A 20530-nucleotide genomic window follows, 5' to 3' on the forward strand; every position below is an offset into this window, starting at 1 on the left:
TCTGTGCGCAGCCTCTCAGATAATTAAATTCTGGTGGTTTTTTTCTAAGTTTTATTATTAGAAACACTTTACTCACCTTCTGCTCTACAAATGTATTTTTTAAAAAAGCAAACTATGGCCAAATAAACAGATAATTTTTTCTTCTTCCTTTTTCTTTTCTTTTTTGAGATGGAGTCTCGCTCTGTTGCCCGAACTGAAGTTCAGTGGTACAATCTCGGCTGACTGCAACCTCTGCCTTCCGGATTCAAGCAATTCATCTACCTCGGCCCCAAGTAGCTGGGATTATAGGCATACACCACTACGTCCAGCTAATGTTTGTATTTTTAGTAGAGATGGGGTTTTGCCATGTTGGCTAGGCTGGTCTCCTGGCCTTAGATGATCCACTCACCTCAGCCTCCCAAAGTGTTCAAATTATAGGCATGAGCCATTGTGTCCAGCCCTTATTTTTTTTTTTGGTAAAAAAACAGAGTCTTGCTCTGTCACCAGGTGCCAGGCTAGAGCACAGTGGTGTGATCTCAGCTCACTGCAACCTTGGCCTCCCAGGTTCAAGCAATTCTCCTGCCTCAGCCTCCCAAGTAGCTGGGACTACAGGCGCAGACCACCGCGCCCAGCTAATTTTTATATTTTTGGTAGAGACGGGGTTTCACCATGTTGGCCAGGATGGTCTCGATCTCTTGACCTCGTGATCCGCCCACCTCGGCCTCCCAAAGTGCTTGTATTACAGGCATGGTTTGTTTTTTTTTTTTGAGACAGAGTCTCGCTCTGTTACCCAGGCTGGAGTACAGTGGTGCAATCTCAGCTCACTGCAACCTCTGCCTCCTGGGTTCAAGCAATTCTCCTGCCTCAGCCTCCCGAGTAGCTAAAATTATAGGTGTGTGCCACCACACCCTGCTAATTTTTTGCATTTTTAGTAGAGATGGGGTTTCACCATGTTGGCCAGGCTGGTCTCGAACTCCTGACATCAGGTGATCCATGCGCCTCAGCCTCCCAAAGTGCTGGGATTACAGGCATGAGCCGTCACACCCAGTCAACCCTTTTCATTCAATACCAGATAATAATTTGAGCTGTGCTCATTATGCACCAGGCACTGCTGGGGTTGTACCCACAGAAGACACAAAAACAAGTCAGATGCTGTATGTCTGCAAGTAGCTAACATGTTACCCATCCAAGAGGAGGCAATACACTGAGCATGCAAAAAAAAATTATTTCAGAAAGTGGGCCAGGCGTGGTGGCTCATGTCTGTAATCCCAGCACTTTGGGAGGCTGAGGTGGGTGGATCACCTGATGTCAGGAGTTTGAGACCAGCCTGGCCAACATGGTGAAACACTGTCTCTACTAAAAAAAAAAAAAAAAAAAAAATAGCTGCGCATGGTGGCGTGAGTCTGTAGTTCCAGCTACTCGGCAGGCTGAGGCAGGAGAATCACTTGAACCTCAGCAGCAGAGGTTGCAGCAAGCCGAGATGGTGCCACTGCACTCCAGCCTGGGCAACAGAGTTAGACTGTCTCAAAAAAAAAAAAAAAAAAAAAAAAAGAAAAGAAAATGAAAAACTATTTCAGAAAATAATATCAGATGAGTTCCCATACTAAAGTTATTGGGATTCAAAATTCAAAAAAGGAGAAAGTTCATCTAATTCAGGGGGAGGGGACATCAATGAAAGTGGTGTTTGTTACAGCAGGAGAATGAGCAGGCTTTCATCAGTTAGTAGGAAGGAAGGAAATTTCTTATGGAAGAAAAGGCACCTGGCAAAGGCTCAGAGGTAGCAAAGCACAAGGCATGTATTGTGCTATCAGCCTCTTTGCTTATCATCATTTTATTTTGGGAACTCTCCCTCCCCACATGGAAGGGCTGTCAATCACATCTCTTCTGCCATGGGAAGGGACAGGTGACCCAAGCCGGCTAATCAGAGAACTCTGCCTTCTAGGCCATAGTGATTGGTTCAGGGACGTGAATAGGACCAAGCCAGGCCACAGTGCTTCCTGAGACTGACTCTGGCTGTGCAAAGAAATGCTGTCTTCTCTTTTCTCTGGCACGTCGTTCTGACAGGATGATATCAGCCCATAGCTATGGAGCCATGTGGGAAAGTACCACTGAGAATGATGTCAACTCAGAGAACAAAAGGGCTATGAAATCATGAAAGAGTGAAAGTGAGTACTGGCAACATTGCTTGATCTCCTGGATCAATCCACACCTGAAGCTAATGCCCAGCTTTCTGAGATACATACAGCCCCAATGTTCCCTTTATTTACTTAGGCTACTTTAAGATAGATTTCTATCTCTTGCAATTTAGAGAATCTTGACCACCATAACTAGGGACTAGTGAATAAGTGAGCCTGGTCAGCGTTTCAGAGGATTCAGTGGGAGAAATATGGAGTGTTCATTGCAGCATTGTTAATTACTGGCACTGTCCAGGAAAGAGAATGCAAACACCATGCCACCATTCCTGACAATTCATGAAAGGAAAAAAATACTGTACTGAGGAACTGCTTACCAGGCTGGAAAATAAAATATGAACAAGAGCCGGAACTGCCAGGGAGCTACAGATGCCATTACCATCAACACCCACCCCCTCAGCCCGCTGCCCCCACGTAGAAGTCCCTCCCTGCATGCAAAAGAGAATGGCGTCAAACACACACCAGCCACAGGAGGTAGAGAGCAAGGATGACTTGCAGCGGGGCTGACCAGACCATGTTAATGTAAGTTGCCAAGTCCATGAACCTCTGAGCGTCCACAGACATAAGGTTGACGATCTCCCCGACCGTTGAGGATTTTCTAGCTGAATTGCTGATCACCAGGGCCTGTGGGACAAAGGAGAGGGAGGGTGGGTGAGTGTGGTGGGTGAAGAGGCCTGACTCTTCCTCCAGGCCCACAGAGAGAAAGGAGACTCTCAGGGGTGGAAATGCTGCAGAGTTTTGCTCCGCCCCTCCCGATTTACCTGTCCGCCCAGGACGCGTGTGTCCTCTCTCAAAGCCTACGTTCTTATCCATGGCACTTTTATTTTGGGAACTCTCCCTCCTCAAACCGAAGGGCTGTCAATTACATCTCTTCTCCATGAGAGAGGACATGTGACCCACGCTGGCCAATCAGAGACCTCTGCCTCCTGGACCGCAGTGATTGGTTCACTGCCTTCCAACCTTGAACTCAACTGGCAAGGGACACTAGGCATCCTCCAAACCAGGGCTTCACAAGCTTTAATGTGCACAAACACAGCCAGGGTTTTGTTTTGTTTGTTTTGTTTTCTTTTCTTTTGTTTGAGGGTAATGGGGGAGGTTGTTTCAATGTAGCTTCAGATTCTGCAGGTCTGAGGTGCAGCCTTGGATTCTGCATTTCTACCATACTCCCAGGCTGTGCTGATGCTGCTGGTCCCAGATCCCACTGAAGGACGGAGGGTCTAGGCCAGGGTCTCAAAACCTTGGTGTTCTTGACATCTGGGGCCAGATACTTCTTTGGGGGGCTGTCCTGTGCCCTCACCCCTAGTTGGGACAACCGAAAATGCCTCCAGATATTGTCATACATGCCCTAGGGAGGGGCAAATCTCCCTGGCAGAGAACTGCTGGTCTGAGTCACTGGCCCTCCAACATGGCCCCACACTATCACCTGGGGAGTTTTAAAAACACTAACACATTAGCCAGGCGTCGTGGTGCCTGCCTGTGGTCCCAGCTACTTGGGGGGCTGAGGTGCCAGGACTGTTTGAGCCTGGGAGGTGGACGCTGCAGTGGGCCAAGATCGTGCTACTGCACTCCAGCCTGGGTAACAGAGCAAGACCCTATTTCAAAAAATAAAAATAAATAAACAACAAAAACACTGACACCTGGGTCCAACCTTAGCAATCTCAATTTAACTGAATCTGGTGCAACCTAGGTGTCAGGAAGTTTTTTGTTTTTTGAGACAGGGTCTCCTTCTGTCAGATAGGCTGGAATGCAGGGGTGCAATCAGGACTCACTGCAGCCTCCAGCTCCTGGGCTCAAGCGATTCTTCTGACTCAACTTCCTGAGTAGCTGAGACTACAGGTGCTCACCACCATTCATGGTGAATTTTTTTATTTTCTGCAGAGCCGGGGTCTTGCTATATTGACCAGGCTGGTATTGAACTCCTGCCTTCAAGTGATTCTCCCACCTTGGCCTCCCAAAGTGCTGGGATTACAGGCATGAGCTACAGTGCCCGGCCTTCATCGGTTTTTTTAAGCTCTCCAGGTGACTCTAACTCACACACAGGCCACAGAATCACTGATCTAGTTCATCTTTCCCAAGTACATTGCAAGACTGTCTCTTCCTGATCTATGCACCAAGCAGTTTCCTTGCCCTTGAGACAAAAAAAAATTTATAGAGACCAAGAAGGTAATTTGGTTCCTTTGAAGTTGGATGTGCACAAATGCCTACTACATACTCTCATCATGCAGAGAATGTGCCACCTGCTCAGTTCAAATTAAGACTGACAACAGGCTGGGAGTGGTGGCTCACGCCTGTAATCCCAGTACTTTGAGAGGCCAAGGCAGGCAGATCACCTGAGGTCAGCAGTTCGAGACCAGCCTGGCCAACATGGCCAAACCCCGTCTCTAGTAAAGATACAAAAATTAGCCAGTCATGGTGGCGGATGCCTGTAATCCCAGCTACTCAGGAGGGTGACGCAGAGGAATTGCTTGAACCTAGGAGGCGGAAATGGCAGTGAGCCAAGATCATGACACTGCACTCCAGCCTGGCAGACAGAGTGAGACTCTGCCTCAAAAAAAAAAAAAAAAGAAAAAAAGTGACAAGAAGCTGAAACACAGAATGTTAACCACAGAACCAGAATCTGAACTTCAATTTCCCCACATCAAGGGCCACTGATCCATCTAAAAAACTCAATTACCCACAGCTGATACACAGGGACATCTACACGCCAACCCTTGAAATCAGCTTTGATGAGGTACAATGCCTGACGGTCACTGTCCCTGCCACCTGTGGTCATGGAGGCCACCATCATCCTACTGCTGCAGAAGCTGGGCTGGAAGTCCCCAGGCTGGCACTCTGGAGTAACCCAGGGCTGCAGGAGGGGATATCAAAATCAGGCCACAGGCCAGTGGCACAGCCTCCCCTACCTTGCGATAGACAGCTCCGATGACCGCGGTCTTGATCCTCATGCCGCTGACGAAGCAGATATGGAAGTACTGGTGCAGCAGGAGGGTCTGCAGGCAGGCGCTGACGAATAGCAGCACCGTGTAGAAGTAGCCCTGCCAGTCTGGGGCCGTGGTGTCATTCACAAAGTTGATGAGCAACCTGCGAAGGAGCAAAGAGATGGCCTGGGATGACTTGTGACACGTGGGGGCAGGGAAGAGGGCTTCAGTGTTGGCATTGCAACTTTCTCCTGAGCCAGCTGAGCAAGATACTATCACTCCAGTTTCACAGATGGAAAAACACGTCCACAGTGGTGACTGTCACTGTGCAGGTGGCCCAAAGTGCTCACAGCAGAGGTCTCTGGCTTGGGATTTTGCACTAATTGCTCTAGCTTTATCTCATCGCCAGCAAGTCACCCAAAAGGAATTGCACAGGGAACACAAGGAAACAGAATGAGAGAGGGAAAGAGAATGACTGTGTGGCCCCAGTGTGACAGAGCAGCAGAGAACAGGGGAAGAGGGAGGCCACCTCCCTTCTGACTCCCCGGTTTTTGGTTACAGTTTTGTTTTGTTGTGTGTGTGTGTGTTTTTTTTTTTTTGAGACAAAGTCTTGTTCTGTCGCCAAGGCTGGAGTTCAGTGGTATGACCCCTGCTCAATGCAACCTGTGCCTCCTGGGTTCAAGCAATTCTCCTGCCTCAGCCTCCCAAGTATCTGGGATTACAAGTGTGCGCCACCACACCAGCTAATTTTTGTATTTTCAGTAGTGATGGAGCTTCGCCATGTTGGCCAGGCTAGTGTGGACCTCCTGACCTCAGGTGATCTGCCTGCCACAGCCTCCCAAAGTGCTGGATTACAGGCATGAGCCACCGCGCCCAACCCTGGTTGCAGTTTTTTCATGAAATCTGCTGGCATTTCCTTGCTCTTGGTTTTCCAAGATAATGCCATATCCTCCCCATTTGGGTTTCAGGGGACCCTAGTGGGTTTCTGTTACTTGTAACCAAAGTAGTTTTCACTAAGACGGTAATTAAGTAAAGCATAAAGCAAAGCTGGGCAGTGATGGTGGCTTACCTCTGCAATCCCAGCACCTCAGGAAGCCAAGTCAGGAGGATCACTTGAAGCCAGGAATTCCAGACCGGCAGCCTGACCAACAAGGCAAGACCCTGTCTCTATTTTTTTTTTTTTTTTTTTCCAAAAAAGGTAAGCTGGTAAAAATGGAGACACCTGACTATGAGCACGCTTCAGGACCCTGGGGTTATGAGTGATGCAAATGAAAGATCCAACCAAAGGAGGCAAAACGGAGCCCACCTGGAAGGGAAGGGGTCTTACTTCAAGATCTCCGGACCAGCAAACATCATCAGGTCATGGATGGCCTTAAAGAAAAAGCTCATGAGGAAGTAGGGCCCGAAGGTCTTGTATAAGACCTTAAACAGGGAGGGATTCCACTCCTTCTGTGGAGACTTGACGATCAAAGCCTCCACCTCCTCATTCACATCCACCTTGGAACTCCCTTTCGGCTTGGCAGGATCCTTGGAGGAGTACACGACCTTCACGGGCTGCCTGGAACACAAGGAGGTAAAGCCGTTGTGGGGTCTGCCACAGACACAGCCCCCCACTGAGGCAAACAGCCAGAGGATGTCACCCCTCAGGAGTGGCAGAGTCAAAGATGAAAAGCCCAAGGAGAGGGGCAGGTCAGCACAGTGATTACACACACGGTCTGGAGAGCCACCATTGCCAACTAGGGCTTGGCCACTGGCCAGCTGCATGACTTCAGGCAAGGTCCTTAAGCTCTCTGGGCCTCAGTTTCCTCCCCTGTGAAATGAGGATAAAAGTAGGACCTACCTCCAAGGCAGGTAAGATTAACTGAGTTGAACAAGTGAAAAACATAGAGAAGTGATGGCTCCAAACTGATCTAGAGTCAAGGCAATCTCTATCAGAAGCCCAGCTGGCTTCCTGGGAGAAATGAATGAGCTAACCCTAAAATTAATATGGAAACTTAAGGACCCAGAACAGCCAAAAAGAAGAACCAAGTGGGAGGATTCACACTTCTTGATTTCAAAACAATACGAAACAACAATCACGGCAGGGCGCGCTGGCTCACGCCTCTAATCCCCGCACTTTGGGAGGCCAAGGTGGATGGATCACTTGAGGTCAATCTGAGACCAGCCTGGCCAACATGGTGAAATCCTGTCTCTACTGAAAGTACAAAAATTAGCCAGGCATGGTGGCAGGCACCTGTAATCCTAGCCACTTGGGAGGCTGAGGCAGGAGAATTGCTTCAACCTGGGAGGCAGAGGTTGCAGTGAACTGAGATCGTGTCATTGCACTCCAGCCTGGGTGACAGAGCAAGACAACGTCTCGGGGAAAAAAAAAAAAAAGAAAAAGTAAAAAACAACAACAATCATCAAGACAGGCAAAGGGATAGTCATGTATAGATCAGTGTGAAAGAACAAAGCGTCCTTGCCAGTTGTGGTGGCTCACGCCTGTAACCCCAGCACTTTGGGAAGCCAAGGCAGGAGGATCACCTGAGGTCAGGAATTCAAGATTAGCCAGGCCAACATGGTGAAACTCTGTCTCCAAAGAAAAAAAAAAAAATTTTATTTGACTGGGGGTGGTGGTTTATGCCTGTAATCCCAGCACTTTGGGAGGCCGAGGTGGGTGGATCACTTGAGGTCATGAGATTGAGACCATCCTGGCCAATATGGCAAAACCCCATCTCTACTAAAAACAAAGAATTATCCAAGCACGGTAACAGGTGCCTGTAATCCCAGCATGGGAGGCCTAGGCGAGAGAACTGCTTTATCCAGGAGGAAGAGGAGATTGCAATGAGTCAAGATTTCGCCACTGCACTCCAGCCTCGGGGCCAGAGCAAGACTCTGTCTTAAAAAGCAAATCAAGTTGACTGTGATGATGACTGCACAACTCTGTGAACACACTAAAAATCAGTGAACTGTACTGTCCACTTACATACATCGTGTGGTATATGAATATCTCAAAAAGCTGTCATCAGAAAAGTAGTCTTCATTTTACAGGGATTTTTTTCTTTTTTTCGGAACAGAGTCTTGCCCTGTTGCCCAGGCTGGCATGCAATGGTGCAATCTCGACTCAATGCAACCTCTGCCTCTTGGATTCAAGCAATTCTCCTGCCTCAGCCTTCTGAGTAGCTGGGATTACAGGCATGCGCCACCATGTCCAGCTAATTTTTGTATTTTTTACTAGAGACAGGGTTTTCACCATGTTGGTCAGGCTGGTTTGAACTCCTGGCCTCAGGTGATCCATCTGCCTTAGCCTCCCAAAGACAGATTCTGTCTCTTGCTGTCTTATACAGACCTTTTGATTATTTGGGAAATTGAGTTTCTTCTCTATCAGGGAAAAAAAAAAAAGGTTTCTTAGTCTTAAAACCTTTTAATTGCCAGGGCGTGGTGGCTCATGCCTGTAATTCCAGCACTTTGGGGGGCCAAGGTGTGTGGATCACCTCAGGTCAGGAGTTCAAGACCCTAGCCTGGCCTACATGGTGAAACTGCATCTGTACTAAAAATACAAAAAATCAGCCCGGCATGGTGGCAGATTTCCATAACCCCAGCTACTCGGGAGGCTGAGGCAGAAGCATAACTTAAACCTGGGAGGCAAAGGTTGCAGTGATCCAAGATAGGTCCATTGCACGCCAGCCTAGGCAACAAGAGCAAGATTCCATCAAAAAAAAAAAAAAAAAAAAAAAAAAAAAAACCTTTTAATTATCACTTTGGATAAATGGGTATTATTTTACAGTGACTTATGATCTTATTTTGATTAAGTGCTTAATACCTCTGTCATACTTGACAGGCATCCTGAAATCAAATGTCTTTTTTTTTTTTTTTTTTTTATTTTGAGACAGGGTTTATGTCCCCCAGGCTGGAGTGCAGGCGCACAATCTCGGCTCACTGCAACCTCCGCCTCGCAGGTTCAAGCGATTCTCCTGTCTCAGCCTCCCAAGTAGCTGGGATTACAGGTGTGTGCCACCACACTCAACTAATTTTTGTATTTTTAGTAGACACGGGGTTTCACCATGTTAGCCAGGCTGGTCTTAACTCCTGACCTCAGGTGATTCACCCACCGTGGCTTCCCAAAGTGCTAAAATTACAGGCATGAGCCACTGTGCCCAGCCGACAGTTCGTTCTTGTACATCACTTAGTATTCAGTTGCACAGATGCACATAATGGGTACATCTGTCTGTTCCCTTGCTAATTGATGTCTGGCTTACCTCCAGTTTGGGTTATCATAAAGTAGCTAAGAACATTCCTCCAGCCTTTTATGAACATATGTTCTTAGCTCTCTTGGGTGGCTATCTGGCAAGAGGGTGGCTGGCTGTATGGTCACTATGTCTAACTTTAAAAAAGAAACTGCCAAACTCTTCCAGGGTTACAGAAGCATTTTACATTCACACCAGAAGCCACAATCCAAAATGGCCCTAACTCTGCGTGGTGACACACAGAAGAGAACATAAAACTGTTACACACAAACCAATGAAGCACTGGGTTTTTTAACCCACAGGCAGAAGCAGGGAGATCGCACACCTGCTTTTCGGGATTTTTGTTGTTTTTTTGAGATGGAGTGCACTCCCAGGCTGGAGTGCAGTGGTACGATCTCAGCTCACTGCAACCTCCGCTTCCCAGATTCAAGCAATTCTCATGCCTCAGCCTCCCAAGTAGCTGGGATTACAGGCAAGCACCACCACACCCAGCTAATTTTTGTATTTTTTAGTAGAGATGAGGTTTCATCATGTTGTCCAGGCTGGTCTCAAACTTATGACCTCAGGTGATCCTCCCACCTTGACCTTCCTAAGTGCTTTGATTATAGGCATGAGCCACCATGCCCCACCACATCCGTTTCACAAGGAGTCACTCAGAGGTGAAGACAGGTGGTAAAGGGGTCCAAGAAGCCAAGCAGACCCCCCAGCCCAGGCCTCCCTCACCTGGTCCCCGAGCCTAGGACACCCAGCAGCCCAGAGCTGCACAGGCTGCATTCCCTTCCCCGGTTAACTAAAGGGATCTGGGCATAAGGGGTCAGGAAATTCCAGCCTAGGACAGGGTTGTCCTTGTCACTCTCTTCAGGTCCACAGTGGTTACAGCTGCCAGATCTGGCCTATGCCTCTGGGAATAAAGTAAGTGATCCTTCTAGCAATGTCTCTGGGAAATGACGCCCTGGCCCCAAGCTGAGCATCCCTAAACACCAAGGTACTCACAGAGCCAGGCCCCTCTCAGGTGGCCCACTTTCAAGCCCAATGAGCCAGTTCTCACCACACCCTCCCTGGCAGGATGGAAGTGTACAGGTGAATAAATAAAACGTGTACAGCTGAACCTCCCAGTGTTTACTCAGGACTAGGGCACAGCTTTTTATGGCTTGTATCTCACTGAATTCTCAGAAAATGCGCCGACTGAAAAAGGGAGGCTCCTGTCAGGCACAGTGGTTCATGCCTGTAATCCCAACACTTTGGGAGGCCAAGGTAGGTGGACTGCTTGAGCTCAGGAGCTAAGAACAGCCTGGGCAACACGGCGAGACACCATCTCTACCAAAAAAAAATTAGCCAGGTGTGGTGGCACATGCCTGTAGTCCCAGCTACTTGGGAGGCTGAAGTGGGAGGATCACTCCAGCCTAGGCAATGGAGGTTGCAGTGATCTGAGATAGAGCCACTGCACTCCAGCCTGGACAAAAGAGACCCTGTGTCAAAATAAACAGACAAAATGAAGGCTCCCAGGGAGGCATGAAGGGATTTCATGGACAGGCTTCCAGCTCCCCATCCAGGTCTCCCTGCCTTCACTCTCGTCTCTAATATCCACCTTCCCCAGGGCAGCCTGGGTTGTTATAAACCAGATCTCAGCTGGGTATGGTGGCTCACACCTCTAATCCCAGCTACTTGGGAGGCTGAGGCAGGAGGATCGCCTGAAGCCAGGAGTTGGAGACCAGCCGGGGCAACATAGTGAGACCTGTCTCTATAAAAGAAAATTTAAAAAGGCCAGGCACGGTGGCTCACACCAGTAATCCCAGCACTTTGGGAGGGATCACCTGAGGTTGGGAGATTGAGACCTGCCTGACAAACATGGAAAAACCCCATCTCTAATAAATATAAGAAATCAGCCAGGTGTGGCGCATGCTTACAAACCCAGCTACTCTGGAGGCTGATGCAGAAGAATCACTTGAACTTGGTGGCGGAGGTTAAGGTGAGCCAAGATCATGCCATTGCAGTCCAGCCTGGGCAACAAGAGCAAAACTCTGTCTCAAAAAAAATGAATAAATAAGAAATAATAAATAAATAAGTCAGGCACGGTGGTATGCACCTGTAATCCCAACGACTATGGAGGGTACAGTGGGAGGATTGCTTGAGCCCAGGATTTTCAGGCTGCAATGAGCAGTGATCACGCCCCTGCAATCCATCCTGGGCAACAGAGGAAGACCCTGTCTCTAAAATAAAGAAATACAACAGAGCTCATGTCACACCACTGCCCTGCAGAAAAGCTACCTCTGTGTTCTCACTGCACCTGGAATCCCACCCTAACTCTCAGAGGAGACCCCTGCGAATCCTTCTCCAGCTTCGTCGCCTCCCTTTCTCCCCCTCATTGACTCTGCTTAAGCCACATGAGCCCCCTGCTGCACCTCGAGCCTCCTCAGGGACTTTGCATTGGCTGTTCCCTCTACCTGGAAAGCCCTTCCTTCTCCAAATAGACACAAGACTCACTTCCTCCTTCTATACAAGTCTCTGCTTACATGTGACCTTCTTAAAATAAACGTACCTGGGCAGCTGGGCATGCTGAACAAACACACTTCAAAAAGCAAGAACACTCAGTATGCTGGATGCTCAGAAAGAGGCAGAGAAAAAAATGAGATCAACTTAGGGAGGAACAGGCACATGCTCACCAAGGGTCAAGGCCACACTGGGTAGAACTCTGACCACTCTATCTAAAACACCTCCCTCAGCCAGTCACGGGAGATCATGCCTGCAATCCCAGCACTTTGGGAGGCCAAGGCAGGAGGATCACTTGAGGTTAGAAGTTCTAGACCAGCCTGGCTAACATGGTGAAACCCTGTCTCTATTAAAAATACAAAAATTAGCCAGGTATAGTGGCACGCACCAGTAATCCCAACACTTTGGGAGCCCAGGGCAGGAGAATCACTTGAACACGAGAGGCAGAGGTTGCCGTGAGCTAAGATCACATTACTGCACTCCAGCCTAGGCAACAGAGACTCCATTTCCAAAAAAAAAAAAAAAACAAAGTTCTTATTTCTTCATTTTTATCTCACGCCAACACTATCATTCTCCAAAGCTTCTCATCATGCATGTTTCACTACCAACACCCTATCTCTCACACAAAACGTCGATGACACCCAGCAAGAGTGTCTGTTGGCCGGGCACAGTGGCTCATGCCTGTAATCCCAGCACTCTGGGAGGCCGAGGGGGTTGGATCATGAGGTCAGGAGATTGAGACCATCCTGGCTAACATGGTGAAACAATAAAAAATTAGCTGGGTGTGGTGACACATGCCTGTCCTCCCAGCTCCGCAGGAGGCTGAGGCATGTGAATCACTTGAACCCAGGAAGCAGAGGTTGCAGTGAGCTAAGATGGTGCCACTACAGTCCAGTCTGGTGACAGAGGCGAGACTCCATCTCAAAAAATAAAAATAGTGTTTGTTTTGGTCCACTGTCTGAACCCTCAAGGACTAAACATCACTAAGCACAAGAACAGTCAGTTTCATCCACTCCATGAATTCACGAATTAAGGGCCAGGTCAGTGGAGGAGCTTCTTGATTCAAACTCTGTCCTCCTCCCGAGGCTCTCCCTCTCCCACAGTGTCTCTGGCAACGTGCTCGCTTGGCAAGCTCCAGGGAACACAAAGGTGGGCCATCCTTCTTCCATGAGAGGAAGCCGAGCCAGGCAATCAGCAGAGACGTGAGTGATGAGGAATGCTGACGCCCACGGTACATATGTGGCCTTGTTAGTGTCGGGGAGGGACGACGCTGCAGGTGACGCTGAAGGAATACTGGCGAGAGCTGCTGCTCGGGATCAACTTGGCTCGGTTAGGGGATACCCAGATGGCTGGTAAAGTGTTATTTCTGGGTGTGTCTGTGAGGGTGTTTCCAGATGACTGAAATGTTTCCACTGGCATTTGAATCAGTGGACTCAGTATGGAGGATCCATCCTCACCCTATATGAGTGGGCACCACCTAATCAGCAAAGGGTCCAGATCAACAAAAAGTCAGAGAAATGACAAATTCATGGGATCTCTCTTCTGTGGCCAGGATGTCATCCTCTCCTGCCCCTGGACTTCAAAACTCCAGGCTGTCTGGCCTCTGGACTCTGGGACTTACCCCAGTGACTCCAGGTTCTCAGACCTTTGGTTGTCGACTGAGAATTCCATCAGCTTCCCTGGGTCTGAGATCTTCAAACTTGGCCTGAGCCATACTACCAGCTTCCAGCTTCTCCAGCTTGCAGATGGCCTAGCATAGGACTTCTCCATAATCACATGATCCAGTTTGCCTAGCAGACCCCCTCTCACCCTCAATCCATCCACACATCCACCATCTATCAATCATCCATCCATCTATCATCTATGCATTTATCTATCACCCATCCATTTATCTATCACCCATCTATCTATCATCTTGATTCAAACTCTGTCCTCCTCCCAAGGCTCTCCCTCTCCCATGGTGTCTCCTGCAACCTGCTCTCTCCTGCCATAGGACATGAGAATCTCCTTGGAGGGACATGTGCCTGACCCTCCCTAAGTCAATCTCACTTTCTCTGCCTCTTTCTGAGCATCTGACATCCTAAGTGTTCCACCTATCATGTATCCATCCACCATCCATCCATCTATCATCTAATCTATCACTTATCCATCCTACTAGTTCTGTCTCCATGAAGAACTGCAATAAACAGGGACCCCACCTCTGCCTGCCAAGAACCTTCAACTGGGTCATGGACATGGGCCATTTCCTTACGATGCTCAGCCACGGAGGCCCCAGCTCTATCCGCCTCCCACAAGACAATTTCTCCCATCACCCGGACCACCCAAACAGCCTCCCACCAGAGTCATCAGGTCCTCTGCTGATGTCCTAGTGGCTGGCACCATAGATGTCCCAGATTCCCACCTGCCATCTGGGTCTGACTGAAGGCCTGTATCCTGGGCATCCCCGGAATAGAATGAGGAACCGAACCCAGGTCTGGGGTTTTTCTCTGCAAGGCCAACGGCTCTGTGGAGAATCCAATGCACCAGACTGGCCCCATCACAGCTTACCATAGTAACCTTACCCCAGAATAGGCAACAGGAACAAAGACAGCCGCCCCACTACCCCATGGCCGAAATCCACTGCCTTCGTGTCACCTGCAATTTCATGTTCTGGCAATTCCGGGCGAAGGACGCGTCTTACATCCTTGTTTAACTGGCAGTTGCTTTTCCTTCTAACTGTTACACAGAATAATAACTTATCATGCAACTGATGTGTCTTAGATTTGATGGGTTAAGTTACGTGCAGGGGAGGCTCTGGCCTGATTCCCAAAAGAATGACAGAGGTCGCACAGTGAGACATGCCTTCCATAGCGGGTAGAGTCTAAAAGCCAGTGTAGCCAAAATCACTCATGAATTGACCTTCTTTGGCTAAAGAGACATACATGGTCAGCTGGGCACAATGGACAGAAGCACTTCAAACAGCAGGAACATGCGGGATGCCAGAGGCTCAGAAAGACACAGAAAAAGTGAGACTGACTCAAGGAGGGACAGTCACGTGCCATGGCATCAACTGCTGGCTTCTTTTCTGAGATGGAGTCTCGCTCTGTCTCCCAGGCTGCGATCTTGGCTCACTGCAACCTCTGCCTCCGGGGATCAAGCAATTCTCCTGCTTCAGGCCCCTCAGTAGTTGAGATAACAAGCGTGCGCCACCACGCCCAGCTATTTTTTGTATTTTTAGTAGATATGGGGTTTCACTGCCTTACCCGGGCTGACCTCGAACTCCTGATCAACTGATTTGCTAACCTTGGCCTCCCAAAGTGCTAGGATTACAGGCATGAGCCACCATGCCCAGCTTCTCTCTTATTTTCTACCCACTAGCCTTAATGACTTGTGAGATTCTATTCCATTTGCCAGAAAAGCAAACTGAGGCCCAGAGGAGAAGTGAGGCATCTTGCCCAATACCATAAGGCTAGTAACAGGCAGCACTGCCAGGGCCGCAGCCTGGGTTAGGCCACAGGGGTGGCAGGAGGTGACTGGGGCATCCTGGAGGACAAGGAAACTCACACTTACTTCCTACACTTGGCAAATTCCTTCTTCCAGTTCTTTACCAAAACAGGCACGACTCGTTCCGATATGTCTTCCTTGTTTAAGGACCAGAGGTCACTGCTCTCCAGGGGCTGGCGGTACCCCTGAACCATCAACCTGGGGCCAAGACACAAGGCGGTTAGGCAATGAGAGTCGAGGAGGAGGAGGAGGACGGGGCTAACTCACCCCACATGCCTGCTGATGCTGCTCCCCTCCCCAGCACAACTGCCCACGGCAAATGAAGGCAGCCTCACAGCTGGGGAAGTCCAAATGTGGATGGACATTTTGCACATATTACAAGGAAATTACAGCTCGTTCTGTTGGGTCATGCAGGAAAAAATGGCTTTGTTTTCAGAGGGGGTGTGCATACAAAATATTTAGAAAATAAGATGATTTAGGATGGAAGTATCAGGATGGCTCTAATTTACTTTTTTTTTATCATTCATTCATTCACTTTTGGTGATAGGGTCTTGCTGTGTCACCCAGGATGGAGTGCAGTGATGCCATGACAGCCTTCTGCAGCCTCCAGCTCCCAGCCTAGAGCAATCCTCCCACCTCAGCCTCCCGAGTAGCTGGGACTTCAGGTAAGAGCCATTATAACTAGCTAATTTTTTTTATTTTTTATGTTTGTAGAGACAGAGTCTCCCTATGTTGCCCAAGCTGGTCTTCAGCTCCTGGGCTCAAGCAATCGTCCTACCCTGGCCTCAAGAAGTGCTGGGATTATAGGCATGAGCCACCATGCCCCACCAACTTTTTAAAATTTCACATTAAAAACGGCTGATATGGGCCAGGCCCAGTAGCTCATGCTTATAATCCTAGCACTTTGGGAGGCTGAGGTGGGAGGACTTCCTGAGCCCAGGATTTTCAAGACCAGCCTGGGCAACATAGGGTGACTATCTCTACAAATGGTAAAAATAAAAAATCTAGCCAGTCATAATGGCTCACAACTCTAGTCCCACCTCCTAGGGAGGCTGAGGTGGGAGGATTGCTTGAAGCCAGGAGGTGGAGGCTGCAGGGAGCTGTGATCATGTCACTGCACTCCAGCCTGGGCCACAGACACAGACCCTATAAATAAAAGAAAAATAGAAAGAGGTTGAGGGGGGAAAAAAAAACACAAAAAGGCTGACATGACAAAGCATTAGCAATCATGAAATCTGGGTGATGAGCTTACTGAGTTTTGTTACATGAGTCTTTCTATGTGACTCTACCCAGGCTGGATTACAGTGGTGCAATCTCGACTCACCGTAACCTCCGCCTCCTGGGTTCAAGAGATTCTCCTGCCTCAGCCTCCCAAGCAGCTGGGGTTACACGCACCTACCACCACACCCGGCTACTTTTTGTATTTTTAGTGGAGACAGGGTTTTACCACATGGGCCAGGCTGGTCTCAAACTCCTGACCTCAGGTAATCCACCCACCTCGACCTCCCAAAGTGCTAACGTTACAGGCGTCAGCCACCGTACCCAGCCGACTCAACACTTTTATAATTAAAAAGTAAAACATTTTTGTTTTAAATAATTTCAAACTCCTTTTAAAAATTACTCAAATTATACTAAGAATTCACTCAACTCAGCACTGTTAACATGTTGCCACGTTTGCAGTATCATTCTCCATCCACTGTCACGCATACATACACATGCAAACACATGATCTTTTTATAAACCATTTCAACAGTTAAAGACCTGGCACTGGCTGGGCGCTATGGTGCACGCCTGTAATGCCAGCACTTTGGGAGCCTGAGGTGCATGAATCACGAGGTCAAGAGATGGAGAACATCCTGGCCAACATGGTGAACTCTGTCTCTACTAAAAATAGAAAAATCTGCTGGGCATCGTGGCACACGCCTGTAGTCCCAGCTACTGGGGAGGCTGAGGCAGGAGAATCGCTTGAACCCAGGAGGCAGAGGTAGCAGTGAGCTGAGATCGCGCCACTGCACTCCAGCCTGGGAGACAGTAAGACTCCTCCCCCCAAAAAAAAAAAAAAGCCAGGCATGGTGGCTTACACCTGTAATGACAGCACTTTGGGAGGCGGAGGTGGGTGGATCACCTGAGGTCAGGAGTTTGAGACCAGGCTGGCCAACATGGTGAAACCCCATCTCTACTAAAAATACAAAAATTAGCCGGTTATAGAGGTGTAGGTCTATAATTCCAGATGCTTGTGAGGCTGAGACAGAAGAATCGCCTGAACTCAGAAGGTGGAGGTTGCAGTGAGCTGAGATCACGCCACGCACTGCAGCCTGGACGACAGAGCGAGACTCTGTCCCCACCCCCCCTAAAAAAAAAGTTAAGATGTAGGCTCTACATGTCTTCACCCCCAAAAAACTAGGGGTATCCCCTTGTAATCCAGGACATGCTCTTACGTAACTAGAGCACAATTTTCCAAAATAAGAATGAATGTTATTAGCATGCATCCAGGGTCCTGCAGTCATATACCAATTACATCAACTGTCCCAGTGCCGCTCTTTAATAGTAATTTGAAAAAATTAAGACACCTAATTTTTTTAAAAAGATGTTTGTAAAAAGCTCATAAAGACAAGGATGAGACCAGGCATGGTGGCTCACTCCTATGATCCCAGCACTCTGGGAGGCTGAGGCGGAGGAACCACTTGAGCTCAGGAGTTGGTTAGCAGCCTGGGCAGCATGGTGAAACTCGTCTCTGCAAAAAATACAAAAATCTGCTGGGCATGGTGGAGCGTGCCTGTAGTCCCAGCTACTAGGGAGGCTGAGGTGGGAGCATCACCCTGAGCCCAGGACATCAAGATTGCAATGAGCTACGATTGTGCCTCTGCACTCCAGCCTCAGCGACAGAGGAAAAGCCTGTCTCCAAAAGAACAAAAATGATGCATATGAGGGGGGAAAAAGATTCTTCAAACAATCCCCAGTAAGACATTGACAATGGGCAGAAAAAGATGTACAAGAAGAGGACCAGAAGGTAGGTGGGCACAGTGGCTGAGTCCTGTCATCCCAGCACTTTGGGAGGCCAATGCAGGTACATCACCTGACGTCACAAGTACAAGACCAGCCTGACCAACATGGAGGAACCCCATCTCTACTAAAAAGACACAAATTATCCAGTGGTGTTGGTGGCACATGCCTGTAGTGCCAGCTATCTGGGAGGCTGAGGCAGGAGAATCACTCGAACCCAGTAGGCAGAGGTTATAGTGAGCTGAGATCACGCTACTGCACTCCAGCCTAGGAGATAGAACAAGACTTCATCTCAAAAAAAAAAAAAAAAAAAAAAAAAAGACTAGAGGGACGTATACTAAAATGTTGACAGTGGTTGCCTCTGGCTGTTTGCTTACTACTGATCTGCACAGGTGTTTCATTAACCCACATTTCCGTTGGTGAGACAGTATTATTTTTCCAAGGAGTGGGGGGCGGGAAGGGGACGATGTCAATAACTATACCTAATATTTTAAAAACCCAAATCTGCAGAGGTTTACGCCGTTCTCGGCTCATGTGTTTATCATATTCAAGTTCATGAACTTGCAGGACAGAGTAGGTGTCTCTGAGACCACATGGCCAGCATAGGCCGATTCAAGACAACTCTGCAGAAGAGCAAAGGAAGGAGAAGTCGAGGGGGGGAGCTCAGCATGCTCATTCATTCATTCATTCATTCATTCATTCCCCCCCACCTCCCTGAGGTCTCAGAGGCCCAGCCTTACCCTGTGATCCACCAGAAGGTGATCCTGGACAGGAAGGAGGCGCTGGACTCCGGGCAAGGATTCTAGTGGAAAGAAAGAACAGGTTAGGGAGGAAGAGGGAAAGGAACGATTCAACTTTTCATCCAGGCCAGAGCTTGGCAAGGAGTAGTCAGTTGCCCATTCTTCCTTCAAGAGGACCAGCGTCCGCTCCACACCATTTTGTACCCCAAAAGGATTCTCTCCTAAGCTCCAGGACAAAGAAACTCATAGCAGCTCCTCCCGTTTCACTCATCAGAGTGTCTACCAGGTGCAACCAGAATACAACAAGCTATTGACCTGCCTCATCTTCTATCCCCGCAACCACCCTAGGAGCTGGTGTTACCATCATCCCCACTTCACTCATTCATTCAACAAGTATTTTCTGAGCACCTACTATGTGCTAGGCACTCTACAAGGTACTACAGGGTTGCCTTAGATCCCCACGACGACCTCATGAGCTGGTATTACTACTGTCCCCACTTTCCTCATTCGGGCATTGAGTATTTATTGACCACCTACTATGTGCTAGATATGCTACCAAGAGCTTATATACTTGCATTATTTTATAACCTCATGGAATTCTATAAACGTGGTATTACTATTATTTCCACTTCATTCTTTCATTCATCCAACAAGTATTTCCTGAGCACCGCCCATGTGCCAAGCACCCTGCATACAAATCTAAACAGAAATGACCCCTGCCTGTATGGAGCTTGTGGTCCACTGCAGTAATCATCAGTAATACCTGCCAACATTCTCTACTATTGATAGCTAGCTCTGTTCTAAGTGCTTTACACAAATTACCCTATTTAATCTTCATTCCCGCCTCACAAGGTAGATGAAAGTATTTTATCCCTGTTTTGCAGTTAAAAGAAACCAGGGACCAGAGATGAAATGATTTCTTCAAGGTCCCACAGCTAAAAGTGGTGGAGGCAGGATGTAAGCCACAGAGTCAGGCTCCAGAGAGAGATACGCATCTAATGACTACACCAACAAATGCAAAACTGCAACTTCTGGGCCTTGGTAGGTGCCCTTAAGGTAGAGAAATACTACCAATGAGACCAAGTAAGCGCATGGGGGCTGATCTGGTGCACCAAGGTCAGAGAAGGCTCCCCCAAGGAAGACAGTCAAGCTGGTGCCTGAAGGTGAGTAGAGGAGAACTCAGTGAGGAGGAAAGGCAAGGCATTCCCAGCAGACAGCTGTGTGTGCAAAGGCCCAGCAGTAGAAGGAAGGATGGCAGACTCCAGGAAACAAGAGGGGACCCGAGCAGTCTACACTGAAGGCTGTGCACAGTCTACACTGCAGGCCACATATTTTGGTCTGCATTCTAAAGGCAAGGGGAAGTACTGAGAGACTCTAAGCAAGCTATCAAAGAACTTATTTCCTGCAGTTATCAAGATGAGCCCCAGCTCAACATCATGCAGGCAAGGAAAGGGACAGACACACAGACCAAGCCTGGTTTTCAACACGGACGCATCTGG

At 48.5% G+C, this 20530-nt stretch overlaps 1 protein-coding gene across 6 annotated transcripts in view; it reads right to left on the reverse strand.

Annotated features, from left to right (window-relative positions):
• The window catches only part of ABCC1 (ATP binding cassette subfamily C member 1), a 188048-nt gene that overhangs the window by 87004 nt on the left and 80514 nt on the right, over window positions 1–20530 (reverse strand). For 5 of the 6 annotated variants that reach the window (XM_032269638.1, XM_032269642.1, XM_032269637.1 and 2 more), the window contains exons 6-10: window positions 19032–19093; window positions 15355–15486; window positions 6417–6647; window positions 5075–5252; window positions 2634–2795 (exon numbers count right to left, since the gene is read on the reverse strand). In XM_032269638.1, the coding sequence (XP_032125529.1) occupies window positions 2634–2795; window positions 5075–5252; window positions 6417–6647; window positions 15355–15486; window positions 19032–19093 (765 nt within the window). The remainder of the gene's footprint in view (window positions 1–2633; window positions 2796–5074; window positions 5253–6416; window positions 6648–15354; window positions 15487–19031; window positions 19094–20530) is intronic. The other variant, XM_032269639.1, reaches the window with a different exon arrangement.

The sequence above is a fragment of the Sapajus apella genome, unplaced genomic scaffold (assembly GCF_009761245.1).
Source record: "Sapajus apella isolate SASKATOON/1434 unplaced genomic scaffold, GSC_monkey_1.0 scaffold196, whole genome shotgun sequence".
Lineage (NCBI taxonomy): Eukaryota > Metazoa > Chordata > Mammalia > Primates > Cebidae > Sapajus > Sapajus apella.